Source organism: Oculina patagonica, chromosome 9 (genome assembly GCF_052425735.1).
Source record: "Oculina patagonica isolate OP01 chromosome 9, crgOcupat, whole genome shotgun sequence".
Classification (NCBI taxonomy): Eukaryota; Metazoa; Cnidaria; class Anthozoa; order Scleractinia; family Oculinidae; genus Oculina; species Oculina patagonica.
In genome coordinates, this window is record NC_135766.1 from 30,291,780 (window position 1) to 30,309,786 (window position 18,007).

Genomic DNA, 18,007 nt, shown 5'->3' on the forward strand with positions numbered 1-18,007 from the left:
ATAGATTTTTTACAACAGCCATTAGGAAAATAAAAGACCCGTTATATTGGAAATTACACACACGCAAAAGCCATCGCAACATTGGATAAAAACTCTTTGTTGGCAAAACACCATATGCTTAACAACCATCAAATAGATTTGGAGAACGTCGAAATTGTTGACAGGTCAACGGCGTGGAAACAACGACTAATTCTTGAAGCTTGGCATTCTGTGCGAGTTAGGAACGCTATAAACGAACACATAGCACTACCAAACGTTTACAATAGCATTAAGAATTTATAGACTCATTAAGAATGCTCTAGAGACTTTTGTCGCACTCGGAAAGTTCATTTAGTTTTTATCACACATTCGTTACATATTTTAAGAAAAGGCAACAGTAGTGGCCGAAACGTCCAAAACAATATTTTTAGCCAGTGTCAACTTCTTAATTTGCTTTTTTTCTTTTTTTTACAAAATGTTTAACATGCCTGGCTACAACCCGAACTTTTTTAGAAATTACATATGCTGGGATATGTAAAGATGCCCAAGTAACAGTGCTGTAAACACATCCTGTGTCTGTTTTAATGAACGGTGGCCACAGATAAGGCATCCACAGCAAACACACGCAATGATACGTCATTTCAAGCTTTTAATAATGCTGTTCACGCTTAAAAATTAAAACACAAGTAGTTCTTATGTTTCTAATTGCTATATCAAACTTAATGCTATTAGCATAACCCAGCTGCCGTCTATTGGCAAACGTGCGATCTGACTGGTTACACAGATGCCTTCTATTTAACAATTAGACGCCGAGCTCGAGGTTTATATCGGCTGATAGTTGGCGAGGGACGAAGCCCCCAAGCCAACTATCTAAGTCGATAGATTTAGCATAACCCACTGACCGATCTATTTAACTCAGGATATCGCTAGAATTGATTTATTGAAGGTTTTGATTGATAAAATTAAGCAAAAACTAAGCGTTTGCTCCGAGAGCCGTCTACCGATCAAAAGACGGTCTGTTTGGTTATGCTAACGATCGGGGTGGGGCTCCATCAATTTTCCCCGCTGTACCATACGTACGTACGGATACGAAGGAACTGGGCAGAGAAGTTCTTCTGTAGACGCACATGGATGTAGCACAGCTCTAAACCAACCTACTATTCTAACAGATTCAGACCAGGGGCCTTACTCCCCACCGCGAGTAGGATGAGCTCTGGGAAAACCCAGAACCGGTGGCGTTCGCTTCCTAGAACAGGTAAAGATGTACCTCACCGCAAAATTTGAACTGGGAGAAAAACGGGTAGTAAGACTAGTAAGGCTGACCCCGACCAAGTAGCATTAAGCATGCGCAACGCACGGGACGGAAATAACGAGCGGCTGTTCAAAACAGAAGAGTCATGAAGAGTGGCTCACGAGGACCCAGATTACCGGCTTCTTTTCTCGTTTGGCGTCACGAAAGAGAACCCGCGGACAAGACGCTCCATTGAGAATGTACAGGAGCTAGTACAAGGATGAGAATGAAAACCTTGAAGCCTTTTTAGGGTACCGTAATGATTCGATTTAGTGCCCTCCTTCCAATAAGCGCCCCCTTCCGAATAAGCGCCCCCTTTCGATGTGTTTTTGTCAATAAGTGCCCCTATTCCAATAAGCGCCCCCCCCCCATTATAATAAGCGCCCCCATTCTTATAAGCGCCTCTATTGTAATAAGCGTTCCTATTGTGGATAACTGTCTCTACTGAAGTCATCGACGTCGAATAGATAAACTCATCAACACTCACCGTACCGTACATGTATATATTTACTGCTAAAATGAACAATTCTTTTAAAAGTAACTAACCTTTCAACAATTTTTTACTTTTACAGTTTGTGTTTTTGTTAGTTATTTTAATATTTATTAAAGTTTTGTTTTGAACTTTTGGTTGTTTCTCAAAAAATTAAATAAGCGCCCTGTCTCGATTAAGCGCCCTCTCTTGAGGTGCCAAAAGTAAATAAGCGCCACGGGCGCTAAATCGAATCATTACGGTATCAGACCGCTGCAGTTGGATGTGTGAAATCGATGACAAACTCGGCCTCAAATATCCTGTATGTTTTGATGACTATGATATCCATCTGTGATTATTACAAAGGGGGAAAAATTGAGTCGTTTAACATCGCAATTTGACCGTTACCCGTCTAGACGAGCTTCGGCAAAAATTTTGTTGCTCGTCTAGTTATGCGTCCCTAGTATAAAGACGGGCACACTACGCGTTACCCGTCTAGACGAGGTACTTTTCGAAATGCGTCTTGAAAGACGGATAACGAAAGGAAGCTCGTCTAGTCACGTAATGCGTCTTGTGCCCGTCTTTATACTAGAGACGCATAACTAGACGAGCAACAAAATTTCTGCCGAAGCTCGTCTAGACGGGTAACGCGTCTCTAGTATAAAAACGGCCAATGTTAAAAAAGATGCTCAGCCATTTTGAAGTCTCATTTCGCTCCAAACATCGAAAAGCAGAGTTAGTTTGTCTCTTAAAGAAGTTATACAAGACTGCCAATGTTGCCAAGATACAGGCACAAGGCAGTAGCAATGGAATGCCAAACCTACTAATCGATACTTATATTTTGCTCACAAAAGACTACCTGCCTTGCTGCATAGCATACACAATTTCGTGATGGGTAGAATACGTTTAGTACCCGTAATAAATCTTAACATCAAAATTATGAAAAAACCTCAATGGGAAGCGACATTCATCTCCCCGCTAGATTGTGCGTCTGAAGGCTAAGGGAAGCGCTAACACTGAAAATCTTGTCAAAATAGTGAACTGAATCAGATTCCTAATTAACAATTAGACGGCAAACTCGAGGTTTCTACCGGCTGATAGTTGGCGAGGGGCGAAGCCCCGAGTTAACTATCAAAAGCCGGTAGAAACCAAAGTTGATTATTTGAATTTTTTGTTGAGCTCTGAGCGCGCGCACAAAGAGCCGTCTAACGATCGTTAGCATAACAACACAGACCGTCTTTTGGCAAGCTCGAGGTTTCTACCGGCTATCAAGCCGGTAGAAACCGAGGGCTAGCCGTCTAATTGTTTTAGCATAGCCCAGCTGTCGATCTATTAAACACAAAAGGTAGCTAGAGTTGATTATTTGAATGTTTTGTTGATAAAATTCCGCAAAAAAAAAAAAAAACTGAGCGCGCGCACCAACAGCCGGCTAACGAACGATAGACGGCACCTGTGTAACCAATCAGATCGTGCGTTTTGCCAATAAACTGTAGCTGGGTTTTGCTACTGATCGGTTAAAACCTTCGATAAATCAATTCTGGCGATTTTCTGAGAATAATAGATCGTTCAGTAGGTTATGCTAAAACAACTTTGACGATAGAAACCTCGAGCTCGGCGTCTAATTGTTAAATAGAAGGCACCTGTGTAGCCAATCAGATCGCGCGTTTTGCCAATAGACGGGACGGCAGCTTGGTCTTGCTAATTAACAATTAGACGGCAAGCTCGAGGTTTCTACCGGCTGATAGTATCAAAAGCCGGTAGAAACCGAGAGCGAGCCGTCTAATTGTGTTAGCATAACCCACTGACCGATCTATTAAACTCAGAATATCGCTAGAATTGTTTTATTGAAGGTTTTGATTGATAAAATTCAGCGAAGACTACGTGCGCGCTCCAAGAGCCTTCTACGGATCGATAGTAGGCACCTGTGTAGCCAATCAGATCGCGCGATTACCAATAGTAGGTCAGTGTGGTTATGCTAACGATCGATAGAAGGCATCTGTGTAACCAGTCAGATCGCACGTTTGCCAATAGACAGCAGCTGGGTTATGCTAATAGCATTAAGTTTGATAGAGCAATTAGAAACATAAGTACTACTCGTGTTTTAATTTTTAAGTGTGAACAGCATCATTAAAAGCTTGAAATGACGTATCATTGCGTGTGTTCGCTGTGGATGCCTTATCTGTGGTCACTGTTTGTTAAAACAGACACGGGATGTGTTTACAGCACCCGGGGGGCTACTCCATATAACGGCCTATACGGGGAGGCTCCGCCCGAAAAGGGGTACCTTTTTCAGGCTTCAGGTATATAAAAGGGTAGCGATTTCACAAGTTTAGGTATATGAAAGGGTATGAAAATCCGTCATTTAGGTTTTTTTAAAAGGTCAGTAATTAAAATATTTCGAACAGACGCACTTTATGACTGTATTATTTTAATTTATTAAGCGCTACATAAAAATGACAAAAAAACGTCCTGTTCTAAGGCTATGTCACGTGTCTTTTAGGTATATGAAAGGGGTACCTTTTTTCAGTAAAAGGCATACGAAAGGGGTACAATTTCTGTCCAAAATGGTATATAAAAGGGTAAGGGGTTAGAACTTGGGGCGGAGCCTCCCCGTATAAAACTTTTTTTGAGTACCCCCCCAGGTTACAGCACTGTTACTTGGGGTAAAACACATCCCAGCATATGTAATTTCTAATATAACAGGTTTTTTTTATTTTCCTAATGGCTGTTGTAAAAAAGCTATGTTGTTGTTACTAAACGATGGATATTCTGTTTAGAAAACTGCTTGAACTCCGGCTCAAGTTAGCCTAGGTAAGGTGCGTTCCGATCCGCCGGTTTCAATGACGCAATAACGCAGTGATGATACAGTACCCAAATGGGCTACGTACTAGCTAATTATGATTTTTTGGGTGCCGGATCTTTTTATAGGGTATGATCTTTTGATGGCGTTCCTTGAAGTTATATTGGCATATCTAAATTACAGTGCGTTGGAGTAGAGCGGCGTCAAAATTTTCTGGTGTAATTCCCCCCCCCCCTCCCCCCTTCCCACCCTACCCACTACCACCACCACGGAAGGTAACGCAACCCGAGTCATGTTCAAAAGATCACAAATGTCAGCGAATGTATTACGTTCGTAAGTCTTCGTATCTTTTCGTCATTGGCTCTTTTTTAAGACAGAGTTGCCACAGCATTACTACCAATGAAGTAACTGAGTACCATACTTTTGATTGCGTACGACAACCACAAAAGTTTCGCGACTGAATTCTCGTACTTTTCATCAACAGGAACAAGGTCAACAAGGTGAGTGGCAAATCATGGAACGAGCCTGATCATTATTATATATTTGAAATGTCAGGAAACAAAATATTTGGTGCCAATTAACTAAAAGGAGGAAAACTTTGTTTCCATTTCTGGAACTTTTGGACGATTTCCCTCTATTGAGGCGAAAACTATCGAGAAACTTGACATGAAGTGTCTGAACACGGCTCGGTAAAGGAATGTGAAGTCTGTCACGCAATACTTCATAGGTGAAAATACCAAGAATTCGTTTGAATTTTTTTTCCTCAAAGTCGCGTTGTGCCACAATTTTTATTACATAAATCGAAAGAATAACTCTTAGTCTAAAAGTAGAATGGCAATTTAGGCCTCGTCTAGGTGCCACAAGTGAAAATTACGGCAAGATTTGGGAACATATTTTTGAGATGTTCGCATAAATAACTAAAGGTGTTCAATAAATATTGTGGTTCGCTTCCGATTTTGAATTGGAAGTTAGCTAAATGATATATTATGAGTAAGACCTGATAAAAATTAGCTGAATTTGTACAAATTTTGGGGCTTTTATAAGCGCGAAGTAATTTTAACGAACGTTTGAAATGCTGTATTTCGACACATGAAAAATGGCCGTTTCATTGCTTATTGAACCTAGTAATTGATAAATCCTCCAAAGTCGAGGAAAACAAACTCTCTGATCATTTCAACTGTATTTTAGTAGTAAGGATAGATGGTAGTACCTGTGGTAAATATATGAAGGAAAACTATTCTGGAGTCCGAAATCCAGTGGACCGCCCGTAGTGACATCCCCTCTTAAATAGCTTAACAGCCACTCTATGCATTATAAGAGATAACTCGTGTGTATGTATGGGAGAAACTAATTACATACGGTCAAGAGTGAGTTGATGGATTGGGATCTGCCAGCGTTGCCGTAGGGAAGGTGGGTGGGGAAAATCGCTAAAAAAGTCAGACTTGGCAGATATTCTTGATTTTCATGTGAGACGAATGTATGTCAGGTTTTGAGAATCTCCCAGGGGACATCTACAGTCAATGGCATGCCTGTCACAGTAACATACAGCAAGTTATCGAGTCTTGGCTTTTGTGCGAATGAGAACAGTATAAGAACTTACACCATGACATGACATGATAGATGGTCATCTTGTTGTTGATGTTGTAAACTTTGACAACAAAGAAGTAAAGATAAATTCCCTCGACGAGCATCCAACAGAAAGCTGCCATCAAAAAGTACTGCATAAGGGCCGCTACTGCAACACAGGCTCCCTGTAAAGTAGTGAGTTCATTTGTTATGATTTACGTTTGTCGGTTTCAAACCCTAACTGGAGTTGGCTTTTTTGGGTTAGCTAAAATGGGTTCTACGTATTTCTCATGGGAGACGCAGTGACCTATGATTAATAATTGTGCTGTCTTAGGATCGAGCGATCAATCGATCTGGACTAAGGTTCGAGCCCTGGCCCGGCAAGACACGTTATTGTTACAGTGCCTCTACTCATCCGGGTGTATACATGGGTTCCGGCAAATTTACTGCTGGGGGTAACCCTGCGATGGACTAGGGGGGATGTTTCAGGGGGAGTAGAAATACCCAAATCGTTTTATGCCACTGAAACCGGGATACGCTTCGGCCTGATGGGCCACTCGGCTAAAACACAGACTTTACCTCTTACGTATTTGTATAGCGTTTGAGTCTGGCGAGGGTCACTTAGTGGTTGCGAGTGCATGCGCGGTCTCAGGGGAACAACCGCTGAGTGAGAAACCCTCAATAGATCCCAAGGTCACTGCGAGAAACTTAAAACAAATGGGATTCAACCAATCTCGGAAGGTCCCTTACCGTGTTTCCTGTGGCATTAATTCCGGCAAGAAATGTTATTTGTCCTGCTCCAAGAGATCCAGCGAGACTCACTCTTATTTGAGAGAGAGGCTGATGAACATCGCTGGTATAAAAACAAACAAAGAAACAAACAAACATCAAACATGAAGTTGGAGATTACCAATCCGACAAATGAGTCAATTGATGGAAGAAAGACGATGAAGGCAGATATTCGTGTCAGACAAATCAGGGTTCACACAATTTCGTTCTTTGCTTCCTTAATCAAATTATTACATACTTTTAAATGCGTTCTATGATAATAAATAGCTATTTACTGTTTAAAAAGACTAAGCAACCAATCGAATATTATATTTTATTATAAGTATCTATTAATTTGAGTTGCATTGCGCAAATGTTATAACTTACGTGAAATAAACATAAGAGATTATCGCGAGGAAGTTTCCAGTGATGGACAGAGATAAACCCACGTAAGTCAATATCCTGAGTATTTTCTCGTCTGTCTTTGTGATCTGTTTAACCATTTAGTGACAGGAAAGAAACAATGTAGTTTGTAAGAATTTGAAAATATTTCAATAATTTCATTTGTTATTTCAGTTTATTCTTTTCATTTTTTGTCAACTGATAATGGAGTCATGACGACTCCGAAACGTCGTTCGTTATTATCGTTTATTTTTACTTGCTTTTGTATAACAGCATTGGAGGAATTATTCTTTGGATACTCTTGGGCATACCATGTTTTTATTTGTGTGACGAAAGCATAATTTGACAACGAGAAGTAAAACCAAAACCAATCGAGAGTGCCGCGCTTAGCGTCGGTAATGTATTTGCTATTTACTTCATGTTTGGATTAGGTCACTGGATTGTCTAGTCCTTTGTGATTGGCCAAAGCCCGGGGGGAAGGTTGTAACCCCCAAAAATGGCCTATACGGGGAGGCTTTTTCAGGCTTCAAGTATATAAAAGGGTAGGAATTTCACAAGTTAGGGTATACGAAACAATAGGGAAATATGACATTAAGATTTTTTAATAAAAGGTATACAAAAGGGGAGCCTTTTCTGTGAAAATGGTATATAAAAGGGTAAGGGGTTTGATCTCTGAGCGGAGCCTTCCCGTAGGGAAACTTTTTTGAGTACCCCCCCCCCTTGGGGGCCGTAGTGGTTATGGTTTTACGACACTAAATCGAAAATCGCTCTTAAATGTAAGTAATACCTCCAGGTTATCGCCATAGTCGAACAAAACAGCGAAGTGAGTCATGTGGTCGCAGCTGCATCTTGTTTCTTCTGAGTTACTCTTCGATGTCACTACATGACATCCCTCTCCTGACCACCCGTCTGGACTGAAAATTAACGTTTAAAATTGTCAAACAAAAAATAATTCGTTTCCGACTGGGCAACTTTCTTTATTTGAGAAAACCAAAGTATATATTTTTGCTCCTGATCATTCGTCAAGTCAGGCAGGAAAATGTGACCTCTCACGCGAAAACGTTCCTTAGGACTTGCCGTTTCGAAACGGATAGCCGCGCGTTTGCCGTTTAGTAGCCGTGTGCACGGAAAGGGATGCCGTTTGAGCCGTGTAAGCTATCCGTGTAACATAAATTAAGGGCCGTTTGAGCCGTGTGGCCGTTCCGTGTAAAAAAAATTGTCAGCCGTTCGAGCCGTGTGGCCGTTCCGTGTGAAGAAATTGACTAGCCGTTCGAGCGGTGTAGCCGTTCCGTGTGAAGAAATTTACTAGCCGTTCGAGCCGTGTAGCCGTTCCGTGTGAAGAAATTTACTAGCCGTTTAACCGTTCCATACAAAGAAAAGTTTTAGCCGCTCGAGCAGCAAAAGCTATCCATTTAAAGTTTCATCAGCCCTTGAAGCGGCTCAAGCTACACGCTATACATACAAGAAAGTTGACAGACGTTCAAATGGCATGAGCTTAAAACTGCACCTTAGTAAATGTGATGTTTACAAACTTCTCGTTCTAAACGAACTTTCTGCTCTTGAAATATCTTCGCTTTTATAACATTCAATCATCGATAAAAATTTTATCTAAGACTAAAAACTAAGGTCAATTCAACGAGTTACGAGAAAATGTTTCGTTGCTTGACGGAATGCAAATTTCGAGCGCTTCTGATTTGAGATCTAAGATAAATATTACCCAGTCGTGTTACGTTGGAATACACTGACGACCCGTTGCTGCGAACACGCTCTCTCGCTGAAAAAAAGCGAACAGCTTTGCTTTCTCAGTTTGTCAATAATAAAAGTACTCAAATTGCAGAAATGTATAGGAATATTTGTAGTGCCCTGACCAAACAGAATGCTTTGACTTTGAAATGATTTCGCATTGCGGGACATTTAAACAAACAGTTAAACGATGGCGGCCTTCTTTTACTTAATTTTCTGACGCGCGTAGAAGCATAAAAACGAAAAACTAAGAGAAAAAAATCTGCTTGGATGCTTTGACTTTGAAATAATTTCACAGCGCGGGACAGTTAAACAATGGCGGCCTTCTTCTACTAAATTTTCTGACGCGCGTAGAAGCATAAGAACGAAACTCTAAGAGAAAAAAATCTGCTTGAATGCTTTGACTTTGAAATGATTTCGCAGCGCGGGACAGTTAAACAATGGCGGCCTTCTTTTACTTAATTTTCTGACGCGCGTAGAAGCATAAAAACGAAAAACTAAGAGAAAAAATCTGCTTGGATGCTTTGACTTTGAAATGATTTCGCAGCGCGGGACAGTTAAACAATGGCGGCCTTCTTCTACTAAATTTTCTGACGCGCGTAGAAGCATAAGAACGAAACTCTAAGAGAAAAAAAAACTGTTTGAATGCTTTGACTTTGAAATGATTTTGCAGCGCGGGACAGTTAAACAATGGCGGCCTTCTTTTACTTAATTTTCTGACGCGCGTAGAAGCATATAAACGAAAAACTAAGAGAAAAAAATCTGCTTGGATGCTTTTACTTTGAAATGATTTCGCAGCGCGGGACAGTTAAACAATGGCGATAATATTATTCGGAGCCGTTCGAAAGAGGAGTTTTGCTATTTTGTTATGAATGAAGCCGTTTAAACTTTTTTCATCCGCGCGGCCGTTCGACATCATCCGTGTGAAGAAAATTTACATCCGTGTAGCCGTTCGACTTCATCCGTGTGAAGAAAATTTACATCCGTGCTGCCGTTCGACTTCATCCGTGCGAAAAAAAATTACATCCGTGTAGCCGTTCAACTTCATCCGTGTAACAAAAATTTACATCCGTGTAGCCGTTCGACCTCATCCGTGCGAAAAAAAATTACATCCGTGTAGCCGTTCAACTTCATCCGTGTAACAAAAATTTACATCCGTGTAGCCGTTCGACCTCATCCGTGCGAAAAAAAATTACATCCGTGTAGCCGTTCAACTTCATCCGTGTAACAAAAATTTACATCCGTGTAGCCGTTCTCGGTATCCGTGTAGAACGGCTCATCGAGCCGTTTCTCATCCGTTCGCTTGCCGCGCGTTTCGCCGAACACACGGATTCCGTAAGGAACGTTTTCGCGTGAGAGGTCACAAATGTGTTACTATCGATCGACATACCAATTGGAAATACAAATGAGAAATATCTCAAAAGCCTGTGCTGAAAAAAACAACAACAAACACAAGGTGGACGAAATGACGTCAATATTTAAAAAAAAAATAGAAAAAAATACTGTAAGGTCGGGGTGAAATGCATACAATCTGTTATCTATTTTGGTTCTAACAGAGCCTGGCTACAATTAAAAAATTACAAACACATGATATTACGTAAGCAACATTAAAATTGTTTTAAGGGAAACTAAAACGTAAACCAAATGATGCTCACTTTTGTTCGCTGTAGCCGTTCCAAAACACACAAACACTCTTTCCATCAGCAGTCTAAAAGTGGAGTTTGTAAAACAATTATTAAACAAAATAAATGGGAAAACGTACTAATGCACCAGTATTGAAAGTTATGTAAAATTGCTACGATCATTGTTTGATCATATTTAGGCCCCGTCCACACTAACCCTGAAAATGCATCTTTCTTCCCCAGTTAGGCCAGCCGTCCACATTGAACCGCCTTTTCGCCGGAAACGGAACTTTTAAAAAAATGCACTCCAAAGTGGGTAAATTTGAAAACGCCGGCTGGGTGGTGTGGTGTGGACGGTGAAAACGGGCGAAACCGGGACTTTTTGAAAACGCTAACGTCAAAAAGTCATGTATTCTCTGTCGAAACAAAAGGTTTAATTTTAACAATAGCTCTGTGCATGCGTTATAACTCTGCGTGCGCTGAAGCGTATCATTTTCAAATTTACCTGGGTTAATGTGGACGAAAAAAAAAATTACAATGCGTTTTCAAATTTACCTTGTCCAGTCTGGACCTGGCCTTAGTTCTGGTCACCTTTAGGTTCTTGAAATTCAGGGCAATATTTTGCAGCAATTTTTTGGGCTTTGGATCCATTGTAGCTGCCATTATTGTGGTGTCAAGACGCCTAAAAAGAAAATAAATACAGTAAGTGTAGGCAACCACTTCCTATAAGGGTGTTTAAATCCTATAAATATTCGGGTGAGCTTCGGCATACTTCGGAAACTTCAGGTGATCTTCAGAAATTTTCGTGAGTCTTAAGGTATTTTTTGAAGTCTTTAGGTGATCTCTCCAGAAATGATCGAATGCTTTCTCTACTCATCGGGCGAAACTCGGGCATCCTTGCAATACTTTGGACGACCATCGCTATTATTATCATAGAGTTTCTTTGCATCAACTTCGGAAATCGTCGTTGTAATTTGCACTGATTTCACTTTTTTCTGCACTGTGTTTCCTGCGAACTGCATTTCTGTTCGCCAATCAATCAAATGTGTTATAAACTGGATAATAGTTGAGTTGCGAATTACCTTTTCTTCCTTGTTGCATCGCTGCTGGATGGATGCGATGTAAGTATTTCATGAAGATCTTTGTACACGACACCAAGCAGCACTGAATCTATGTCGAAATAAACTAAATCAATTGCTGAGAATTTTCTTTACAATCTAGGATAAACATTGGTTAGGTTTAATTATTCTACTTGAGTTAAGTGCAACAATAAGAAAGTATAATTAATACATGTATTTGTATAGTGGTGGACCTTGTTTGTACAGATTCGGGTTAGTGTATAAATCAGGGGCACCCAACGGAATATTTCGTTAAAATATCTGTTCGGAAGACGATTTGAGATCTAGAATTTTCGGAACATTCATTGTAAATTTTTTTGCTTGCCTGCTTTTCCTAGGATTTTCGAATATCTAAAATATGATATAATTGTTCATTTTTAACGGATTTTTTACTCTAAAAAGGTCACCTAGAATTTTCGGGAGCCCTTCTCTTGCTGGAATTTTTTCGAAAAGGTAAGTTTTGATCCCTATAACTTTCGGATCACTAGACTTTCAGCTAGAAAATCCGAACAGATAAAAATTTTTTAGGGGATAAAAATATGCCTATATCTACCGTTTAAATACTAAAATACGTTCAACGGTGCTATCTTTAAGTGGTTTTCCACTATATTCTCGTTAGGTGCCCCTGATAAATGGCTACCGGCGTATGACTAGTGGGTAAAGGTAAAGCCAGCTGTCGAGCTGTTTCCCACCAGCAGGCGGCAAATTCAAGAGGCACTATGAGAATGAAGTGTCTTGCCTAAGGACACAACGCAGTGGCCCCGGCCAGGGGTTGAGACCGCTCGATACGGAGTCCAGCGCTCTATTAAAACCATTAGGCAACCGCGCGTATGACTTGTGACACCTGACAAAAAAAAAAAAAAAAAAACCTGAACTGAAAAACGTGATAAACCTGATTAGCCACTTTGTTTTGTAAACAGACTTTTATATTCATACATGGCACAAAAATATTTGATCCAAACAGCAACAAAATTTCAGCAACACCCATAAGCTAATTGCTTGGCTCTAAATTACTTTAACACCATTACCTGTGTTTAATATATTGAACTTAACGCTGTTTACACAAACCATTTCCGTCGAAATTGCTTGAGGGGATGTTAATAAAATTCTGTTTCTCTGGTCCCTCGAGATGGAAGTCTCGCGCATTTCGGTGGAAATCTCGCTCAATTCGCAGAACTGTGGGTTAAAAAGAGAAGACATAAGAATGACAAAAAATCACATTCATACATACGTTACGACCCAACTATACCAAATTCGAGCCTAAAATGTCTCGTGGAGTGGTTTTACAGAGGAAGTTTTGCACTTATTGAACCAGTTACACAGAGATCAGAGAAAAAAAGAGATCGTATTCTCGAGACCTGATAAAAAGCTGCTAAAATGAAACATGTAATTTTCGCTCTATCCCCAAAATGGAAAAACATTATACTTTGATGGGTCACTACTACAACTCTTTATCAATTTCAAAATATTAATGTGTCTCTGAACCCCTTGATAGATTTTTTACCCGTGCACTGACTGAAAGCAAAAATTAAGGGGGCGTTTAACAGGTTATACTGTTGCTATGGTAACCAGTAATGTCACGTAAATGATCACAACTTGTCGACCAATGATTGGAGATTTGTTTCATACTTTTACTGTAAGAACAAATGATAAAGAGTTGTAGTACTGACCCATCAAAGTATAAGGACTGGAAAACCATTATCAGCCACCATAAATTAAGGTTAATTTGTACTTACCAAGTGTGCCGTATATGTTGCTGAACTGAGATTTTGATTCATTGAGGTGATATTGACCATATTTAATGGCGAAGTCTTCAAAGGCAAATGTCATTTTGAAAATAAACGTCTTTCGCTCCTGCTCTGTCATTGAATTGTGTTGCAATTCTTGGATAGACATGTTTTTAAACTGTTCAGTGGTGTTTTGAAACAAATTGACAGCGTCCTAAAAAGAAGCATAAAAATAGGTAGATAAGAACGTTATTTTTAAAAGTGTCGATGTATCTAATAGACGTTTTTTGCTAAAAAGAATGCAACAAGCATGGGATAAATTACCATTAATTACTTACTATGGAATTAATATGTATACAACTATTAAGATTTAAAAGTTCAAGATCGGAGGCTATCAATTGGGGTTGGGGGGGGGGGGGGGGGGGGGAGTGTGGGATAGCTACTTTGAAATATTTTATGCGAGAAGGCTTCGCCTTGTGGTCAAATCCCATACCGTTTTTAATATATACAAACGGTTTGACAGAAAAAGTAACCCTTTCATAATTTTAACTAAGATAGAAAGTGGTAAACCATTCATTTATTGGATGCCTACAGTAGAGGGTCTGCATTGGGGTGCTGGATTCTCAGTTTTCAGTTAAATTTTCGGCCATTTCTCAGCTGGCGGTTAAACTTTTGGATAATACTCAGCTGACAGTTAACCCTAGCTAGGAACACTGCATCACTTAAAAAGTACCTTACAAATACTTAGATTAATCAATAGTTTTGAAAGGCCCTTATCAATAGAATTTCCTTTCCTTATCAGTAGAATTTCCCCGGCTCTTTTCTGTACTTTGACACGTGAAATTCCTACCCTTTTATACAGCCCCGGCCTTTTAGACACAGCCTTCCCGTTATAGTTCATTATTGGGAGTACCCCTTACCACCGGGGGCTATTAATTGCCAACAATCTTAGATCTTATCTTCGAGGAATATTTCTAGCTCTTATTTGCCCAAACTGTCCTAATAGTCAGGTCGGTTAGCGTAATAATCGTTACTTGCGTGATAAAAGCACCAATTTTTGCATGCGGACTCCTTTCTATACTTTATTTAAGTTTATCCGTGGCTCCATCCGAATTATTTTATTTTTTCTTGAAATTTAAACCAGAACGTTTTTAGCTCATTTGCATATATTCATAAAAGTTGTTCCGCAATGCCCCTTCGTAAGCGATCGATTAGATTTTGTGATAAAAGCCCCAATTTTTGCATGCAGCCATTTTTCGATACTTGTTTTAAGTTTATTCGTGGCTCCATCCGAATTTTTTTATTTTTCTTGAAATTTAATCTAATTTGCATAAATTCATAAACGCTGTTCTTCAATGTTCCCTTTGTACAGGCATTTATACTATGCCATAGAAAATACAGCCAATCAGAATACAGGAATGCCGTTGTATATTCGACGATATTCAACCCAACCTTCCCATCGTGCGCTGCGACTGTATTTTTCGACGAAATTTAGTAAGCGTATTTTCTATGGCATGGTATAAAATAGTTACACAACACTTTCTCGTGGTATACTTAACAATTATCCTGCGAAATCGCGCGGAATATCGCCTGATACTTAGCCGACGAGGCCGTAGGCCGAGTTGGCTAAAATCAGACGATATTCCGCAAGATTGAGCAGGATAATTGTTTTATTATTCAACAAATTGTCAACAAAACACATTTTGCAGAAAGAAAAACTGTAATTATGGACCGCTTTACAAGATTTCGGACGAATCTTCGCAACCTACGTATATCGCAGGATATCAGTTATGTACGGATGACAGATATCGTTAACATTTTGACCATATTTGGGCAGCGCGCGCATGTGTTGAATAATAATATGGAATATCCCACTTGTCACTTGTATTTTCTTGGTATACACACTCGCCTAAAGGCTCGTGTGTATACCGAGAAAATACAAGTGACTCGTGGGATATTCCATAGTATACCACTCGAAAGCGTTGCATAACTAGTATTTATCAGAGTACTTGATATTGATAACCCATAAGGTAAATTGAAGAAAAAACCACGCGATTTTCAGGTTCCCTAACCCTAGCGTTCCACGCAGTCGTTTTTAATGACAAAAGTAAAAAATGCGGTGGCTTAAGGCTTGAAAAAATTAACTCTAATATCCTAGACAGGAGTGGATCTAGTGGCGTTGGATTGGGTGGCTAGCCACCCCCTTGATCCAAAAATAAACATAAAAACATGAAAATATAAGGAGAGTGAAACTCGATAAGGTGTAGAAATCGTTGCAATGTTCGGTTAAAATAAAGTCTGGTGAAGGGATATTTTGCTGAGCCTTATTAAAGTGAGTTAAAGCAAAGCATTTTCCGTCGGTGGCATCTTCTCCATGAACGTTCTTAAGACAGAAAAGTTAAATCCTAGTTTGGTTAAGGGACAAGGACGAAATCTCTCTGTCACAAACAATGATAACCAGCCGTTCAATTTTACGGAAGTGCTCACAGTCGACGGCATCAAGGGATTCAAACGGATGAGAGAGGCTGAATAGGCAGTTGTTTCTGTTTCTTCTTTAAATGCCTGCCAAGTCTGCCCTTTCCCCTAAAACTGCATTGATGTAGTATTACAACCAGATATAGCGTGGACAATGGCAGAGAGCTTTCTAGGTACAGAAAGAGGAATCGTAGCTGTTGGTATACATTTACCCGGTTGGTTCTCATCTGGAAACTGGAGGAGACTGATGCCGGTACAAAAAAGAGCTTTTGAAGGTTGTCTATGGCATCAACAGTGAACAGACCTTTCGCAGGCAGGCAGAGGATACAACTCCATCTTCGTCAAAGTGCTCGCACATGGCTTCTGCTGTCCACTCTTCAAGCTGTGTAACCCTAACCTGCGATCAGGCGTTCTTTTTTTGCGGCGGGAGGAGAAAGATCGCCGGTTAGTGTGACCCTGGAAAAGGAAATAGGAATTCCCAGCTGGTGTAAATGCTGAATGATCCGCTTGCTTCTCGATCTATGATCTATGTATGTTCAAGTCAATGTAGACAGGCAGAGGCGGTGCACGATTTTCGTTTTTTTTTTTTTCTTGCTTTTTCAAACCGTCTCCATTGAAAATTAAGGTTAGTTAGTAACGACGCTTCTTGACTCTTTTATGGAAACAATCGACCATTAAGTTTATATGCCTCGTGGCTGAAAATGTATTTTCTTATTATTGAAGCTGCCTTGGCCAAAATTTGAGCGTCCTCTGTGTAATCTCGTTTCTTCAAGGCTTCTTTAAGCATGTTCCGCATCCCTCGGCGGCCACAAACTACAAGCGCATAAATACAGTAGAACCCCGGTAACTCGACCTCTAAAGGGGAACGAAAAACAGTTCCAGTTAGCAGTTCCGGTTAGCGGAGTTTCGAGTTATCGGGTCGATTAAATGTTTAATTTGTCAAGTTAATAATTCATTTGATAGTTTGCTGATTTTTTAGCACTTCAGTATACAGTACAGTGCAAATTAAACTTATCTCGTCAGAAACTCTATCACGATCATAAATTCTTATAATAAGAATGGAAAAAGGCTGTCAAATACTTGATCCGTTCGTTGCTCTAATCAATGGGAATTCGTGGCGGGTTGCAAGAACCAAAATTCGAGTTATCGGGGTAAATTTGACCCAAATTTTGATCGAGGGAAACGAAATTCAGTTCGACTTAGCAGGGTTTTCGAGTTATCCGACTGTAATCACCATAATAAACATTTTAGAATACTGCATAGATCTAAAAATTGCAATTTTAGCAAAAAACTTCAACAACGTCTTTAATTTATATATATTTTTGCAACATTTAAGCATAAAACTGCAAATTACTTACGGAGTAGAGAAATATTTCCTGCTGTTCCACTTTAATTTAATCAATTCAAAATGGCGTGGTAGCGGTGCTTGAGAGATTGTGCGTGGTCAACATGTTTAGCAAATTTTGCAAATTGCAAGAAAAAATTCAGGTGGAGCCACGGATAAAATTATTTAATAGTCTTTAAAGAATCATTCTGCAAAGTTTGGTGCTTTTCTCAACCGTGTCACGATTTCTCCAAAAATTTGCCCTAAGCGACCTGACTATAATATGTTTTAAAAAGTGCCCACGAAATTGTGTATCAGACTAGCAAAATCTTTGTTTTTAGATGCAACGAAATAACTGTCATTATCATTCGATGTAATTTTTCTTCCTTTTCATTGGCTGAGAGCCCGCCACGTGATCTGCAAATAACTGCCTACAAATAATGGTCTGCTCGTGCGCATTAGCATCTGACAGTGATTTTGCTACAAATAATATTCTGCTCATGCGTAGTTGTGTCCACTTCCGAGAAAAATGGCAGCTCGTTTTCCAGAGAGAAAGAAGAGCAGTTGGATTTGTCTACTAGGCCCGAAAAAACAGCCAAACTGCAAAGAAGGCAATGGAATTTTCTCTTATTGTATTTCGGCAATATCTGAAAGAAATAGAATTGAAATGAAGACCAGCTCGCTTGTGTTATCGAAGGCGAAGTTACGCTTTCATCTGCATTA

General features: G+C 39.8%; 1 protein-coding gene and 1 pseudogene across 4 annotated transcripts in view; one reads left to right on the plus strand and one right to left on the minus strand.

The window, feature by feature from the left end:
* The window catches only part of LOC144664840 (uncharacterized), a 181,182-nt pseudogene that overhangs the window by 121,206 nt on the left and 41,969 nt on the right, over nt 1-18,007 (plus strand). The window lies entirely within an intron of this gene.
* Nucleotides 1-18,007, minus strand: part of LOC144664634 (adhesion G protein-coupled receptor L4-like) — an 86,107-nt gene that overhangs the window by 47,897 nt on the left and 20,203 nt on the right. For 2 of the 3 annotated variants that reach the window (XM_078525794.1, XM_078525795.1), the window contains exons 5-13: nt 13,495-13,699; nt 12,821-12,934; nt 11,723-11,810; nt 11,196-11,322; nt 10,674-10,726; nt 8,063-8,189; nt 7,261-7,364; nt 6,856-6,958; nt 6,140-6,290 (exon numbers count right to left, since the gene is read on the minus strand). In XM_078525794.1, coding sequence (XP_078381920.1) covers nt 6,140-6,290; nt 6,856-6,958; nt 7,261-7,364; nt 8,063-8,189; nt 10,674-10,726; nt 11,196-11,322; nt 11,723-11,810; nt 12,821-12,934; nt 13,495-13,699 — 1,072 coding nt within the window. The remainder of the gene's footprint in view (nt 1-6,139; nt 6,291-6,855; nt 6,959-7,260; nt 7,365-8,062; nt 8,190-10,673; nt 10,727-11,195; nt 11,323-11,722; nt 11,811-12,820; nt 12,935-13,494; nt 13,700-18,007) is intronic. The other variant, XM_078525792.1, reaches the window with a different exon arrangement.